Here is a 5,018-nt window from a genome sequence, read left to right as displayed (position 1 = left end):
TTGGGTACGTTTTGATTTAGGTACGTTTTTTTCCAAGACCAGAATTTCAAAAATTTAGTTTTGGCATGGGTACGTTTTGACCACAAAGTGGGTGCGTTTTGACCCCAGTGGACAGATAGGAATAGTTTTCCTTGGACTGTAGCCCGAGTACTCTGACTGTAAGAGAGCTAGACGGATATTTGGACAGTTATACAGCCTTTGATATACCAGTCGTGGTTCACTGGTTGGAGCGAGGAATAGCGCATTGGATCCATCGACGGGGATCGATCCCAGACCGACCACGCATCAAGTGAGCGCTTTACCACTGGGCTGCGGACAATCACCAAAAGCGACAGAGTGGTATGTGCTATCCTGTCTGTGGGATGGTGCATATAAAAGATCCCTTGCTACTAATTGTAAAATGTAGCGGGTTTCCTATCTAACACTATGATAAGATTACCAAGTATTTAACATCCAATAGCCGATTATTAATAAATCAATATGCTCTAGTGGTGTCGTTAAACAAAACAAACTTTTCTTTGGTGATTGTCGGGCACTTGTCGTATTATTGTATGAGAAGGCCCCTGGAAGGCGGAATGGCTGAGTGGCCGATCATGTGACGCTACGTCACGATAAGAACCGGCCTCGGTAGCGTAGTGGTTTGGCCATCGGTCTACAAGCTGGTAGGTACTGCGTTCAGATCCCAGTCGAGGCATGGGGTTTTTAATCCAGATACCGACTCCAAACCCTGAGTGAGTGCTCCGCAAGGCTCAATGGGTAGATGTAAACCCCGCTGAAGCAAATGGTCCGCTTTCAGTACTAAAACATAGGCCTACAGGTTTATAAATATGGAGTTTTGGGTGGGTGTAAAAACAAAATAGAAAAAGGTCCACTTGGTTCATATTCGAACTCTCCCAGGTCCAGATCACGCTACGCCCCTGCATACGGAGGATGGAAAGGGTGTCAGTGGAGTTAAATTATTTGGTACGTGTATTAAGTAATGATTGAGATATAATAATAAAAATTACTGTTGAGAAATCAAGAAAGCAGACGATATATTTGTAAAGTGCCATCACGTGATGTATAAATGCGGTGTGTGGAGGGATATCAAAAGGTTCAGTGAAACTAGGTAATAAACGATACTCTTCCGTGAAGCCAGAGGTTCATGAACTTTAATGTAACGTTTTTTCGCGAACAAACTTTTGACACAACGCTGTAGATGGGCAGGAGTTGAGTTCAAAAGCCGCATGGTGGCGGACTGTATTATAAAGTGTTTTGCGAATAGGTTGTAGTTATGGATGGCTTGATCAGTACCGTGACTGTTGTTTCTTTGTTAATCACATTTGTGTATGCAGCGAGCAGTATTATCGTTGCGTTTTCTCTGAAAAAAAATCTACCAAACATCGAGAAGTGGGTTGTTGCTTGGTTGTTATTTGATGCGCTGGTTCATTTCACCATGGTGAGGATATTTTGTAGACACCGTTGTGTATCGATAACTAGATTAATTTTTAGGTGTTAAAGACAGCGTCACACAGTAGTTGACTACTGTTATTATACACTATGTGGAAGTTTCTCTTACGATAAATGCTTTCAATAAAAGGTTTTTAAACACATTTTAAATAGCTTTTGATAAAAAAAAATAAAAAAACCCACAAAAAAACACTGAACAGTTATTTTATCTGATTTATGGCGACGTAGCCATAATTAAATTTTTTGTTTATATCAAAATATCCAAAAGATTGTTTGCTATTAGTCCATGTGGTGAAAATATATTTCTTCGCTATTAATGACAACACATAACACAGACTTTGGTTTATTTCCCATGGGGCATTGGCATTGGTTTGGATTGATCCTACAATCTATCATGTTTTAGGCAAGCACCAATGATCCACCTCCAACTAAAAGCAGATTTCTTTGTTGAGGGGGTAGGATGTAGCCTGATGTTTGGTTGGTATAGAATCAATCCCTGTCGGTGGGCCCATTGGGCTATTTCTGTTTTCAGCCAGTGCACCACAACTGGTATATCAAAGGCTATAGTATATACTACCTTGTCTGTGGAATGGTGCATATAAAAGATCCCTTGCTGCTAATCGAAAAGAGTAACCCATGAAGTGGCGACAGCGGGTTTCCTCTTTCAATGTCTGTGTGGTCCTTAACTATACATGTATGTCTGACACCATATAACTGTAAAATAAAATGTGTTGAGCGTCATTAAATAAATCATTTCCTTCCTTCCTTCCATCGGTGGGCCCCATTGGACTATTTCCCATTCCACCCAGTGCACCACGACTGGTATATCAAAGGCTATGGCATGTACTATCCTGTCTATGGGATGGTGCATATAAAAGATCCCTTGCTACTAAAGGAAAAATGTAGTGGGTTTCCTCTAACACTATATGTCAGAATTACCAAATGTTTGACACCCAGTGGCCTATGATTAATAAATCAGTGTGCTTTGTTGTTTACAGGAGGGACCATTTGTGATAATCTCACTGACAGGGACAGTTCAACAGTCAGATTCTGTTTTAGCTCTTATGTGTGAGTATGGAGGGGCTACAGACTCTAGTGTCGGGTGGGGGGGGGGGGGGGTGAGGGGGGTGCATAGGGTGTTTTCGTTCTCAAGTGGAAGGGAAGAGCACAATCCTCCATGCATCTGTCATGCTGTGTGTACTAGTATTTCTCTCTCTCTCTGTCTCTCTCTCTCTGCCTGTCTGTATCTGTCTCTCTCTCTCTGTCTCCCTCCCTCCCTCTCTCTCCCTCCCTCCCTCTCTTCTCTCCCCCCCCCTCTCTTTTTGCCTCTGTCTGGCTGGCTGGCTGTCTTTCTGTCTGTCTCTGTCTGTCTCTCTATCTCTCTCACTCTCTCTCTCTCTCTCTCTCTCTCTCTCTCTCTCTCTCTCTCTCTCTCTCTCTGTTTCTCCCTCTCTGTCTACTAGTATTTCTCTTTGTCTCCCGCTCCCTTTCTCTCTCTCTCTGTACATGCTAGTATTTCTCTACTCCTGTGCAGGAGAGGAGATAATTAAATTTTTTTTCTCATTTTCAAGGGAAGGAATATGGAAAAGCTGACTACAGATGGCTGGTTTCCAATCCCACAATTGTCTCACTGGAATCGCTGACAGTGTTCTTGGATGGCCCGCTGTGTCTGGTGTTAGTGTATGCCATTGTGAAGCAGAAATTTTACCGACATTTTCTTCAGATTGTTCTCTGCATTTGTGAGCTGTATGGAGGTATGCTAAAAGGGTTAAAAAAAACACCCTCCAATATCTTCATTTGTTCATCTTTCATTTCAGGGATGAGTTTACTAGTGCAGGGCACAATATTTCACAAGAACCATTCTGTTCATGTGTCGGTTATGCAACTTTAAAATCACGTGAACTGCAAATTGGTTATGTGGTGAACAGTCAATTTCTAAAATTAAAAGTACCCTATCAGAAGTCTAATTGCAAATCAGTTTATTTTTTAAATACATTTGAACCACCTATATAATAATCAAAGCACCTCAAGCAAGCGCTCTACCAACTAAGCTAGATCCTTCCTCTGTAGGATTTGTCTCCCCTTGATAAATGTGGGTGTTTTGGGTTTTTGCCTCTCTGGTGGTAATGGTGTAAATGCTTGTGTTAAAATTTCACGTTTAGATCAGTTTCTCACAAACTGTAAGTCCTAGCCTAGGTCAGTGAAGCTCTGTTTATCAATGAGCACTTTTAAATGTTATGATAGCCAAGATATTTCAGTGATAGAAATAAGCAGAAATTTCCACTAGTCCACTGGGCAAATATATCTAGAAATCTACTTGTCTGCCAATATTTTCACCTGTCCAGATCAGTTGTTAGTTTTATTCAAGTGCAAGGACATTAGTTTTGATTGCTTGAAATGAAACTGCATTAAACATTTTCACTTGTCCACTGGACAACCACTGAGGTACATTTTGCTTGTCCGAGCAGATTTTCACTTGTCAGGACAAACGGACAAGTGCTTATTTCGAACACTGTATTTAATTCTGTGATATTCTTGTTCAGTTAGATTAGCTTGTAGGTTAAACTAGTTGAGGTGTCATTAAACAAATATTCCTTTCATTTCAGTTTTAATTTACATGTATGGGGTCAGGTTTTTAATATATGTTGGTCATGGTCAATTGTCACTAACTAATTTGCTGCAGTTTTTCTTTGTCTTATAGCTTTCATTTAGTACACAGGGAACTTTTTTTTTTTTAAATCTTGATTAGGCGTATACATTTTTTTGGTGCGTTTCCGGTTTCCCAACCAACCCTAATTTTACGCTGCGACCCTAAAACATATGCAGTATGTCAAGAACACTGAACAAAATATTTCCTGTGACACCTTCCTTTCTTTTCTCCTATAGCTTTCATTGAACATTTCATTTTGTTTTTCAGGTTGGATGACATTTTGTCCTGAATGGTTGATTGGGAGCCCCAACCTAAAGACAGATAACTTCCTGTTTCTGTGGGTGTACCTGGTTTTCTTTAATGGTCTCTGGGTTATCTTCCCCTTACTACTTCTTTACCAGAGTTGGCAAGACATGAGGATCGGTTTTGCAGCAAAAGGAAAATCATCTGATATACGAAACACTGCAAAACATATAAGAAAGAAAGACTAGTGATTACTTGTCGGTTAATTAAAGGTATTATATCGTCATACTAGAATTTAATACATTTTATATTTTTAAAACTTTAAATGGTATTACAGCTTGATAATACTCATTTGTTTTCGGTTTTTTTCAGCCGATATTGTCAGTTACCTTGGAAAAACTGTGTTAAAAATGTTAGTTTGTTTTGTTTAACTTCACCACTAGAGCACATTGATTTATTAATCATCGGCTGTTGGATGACAAACATTGCATAATTCATGACACATAAACTTAAGAGAAAACCGCTGCTTTCTTCAGTTAGCAGAAAGGGATCTTTCGTATTCACTTTTCCACTGGTAAGACAGCACATACCACAATTGCAATCGGAGGATGGGTCCACTGACGAGGTTTGATCCTATGACCTAGGCAAGCACTCTACCAACTGAGTTAGATCATGG

The 5,018-nt window shown here is 40.1% G+C and overlaps 1 protein-coding gene across 1 annotated transcript; it reads left to right on the top strand.

Annotated features, from left to right (window-relative positions):
* Positions 1–1,150: 1,150 nt before the first annotated feature.
* On the top strand, positions 1,151–4,689 carry LOC121390634 (emopamil-binding protein-like). Its single transcript, XM_041522535.1, has 4 exons — positions 1,151–1,438; positions 2,448–2,517; positions 3,021–3,203; positions 4,367–4,689. The coding sequence occupies exons 1-4, from the start codon at positions 1,274–1,276 to the stop codon at positions 4,588–4,590; spliced, it is 642 nt and encodes a 213-aa protein (XP_041378469.1). The 5' UTR covers positions 1,151–1,273; the 3' UTR covers positions 4,591–4,689.
* Positions 4,690–5,018: the final 329 nt, after the last annotated feature.

This window comes from Gigantopelta aegis, chromosome 1 (assembly GCF_016097555.1).
Source record: "Gigantopelta aegis isolate Gae_Host chromosome 1, Gae_host_genome, whole genome shotgun sequence".
NCBI classification, from domain to species: domain Eukaryota; kingdom Metazoa; phylum Mollusca; class Gastropoda; order Neomphalida; family Peltospiridae; genus Gigantopelta; species Gigantopelta aegis.
The sequence above is the reverse complement of the archived record's forward strand: the minus strand, read 5'-3'. Positions and strand labels throughout refer to the sequence as shown.

What these genes read in the sequence shown, in the direction of transcription:
- LOC121390634 (XM_041522535.1), top strand. Translation starts at nt 1,274, where the DNA reads ATGGATGGCTTGATCAGTACCGTGACTGTTGTTTCTTTGTTAATCACA. An exon ending in TTCTGTTTTAGCTCTTATGT is followed by an intron (nt 2,518 to 3,020) that starts GTGAGTATGGAG and finishes CTCATTTTCAAG; the next exon opens with GGAAGGAATATGGAAAAGCT. An exon ending in CATTTGTGAGCTGTATGGAG is followed by an intron (nt 3,204 to 4,366) that starts GTATGCTAAAAG and finishes TTTGTTTTTCAG; the next exon opens with GTTGGATGACATTTTGTCCT.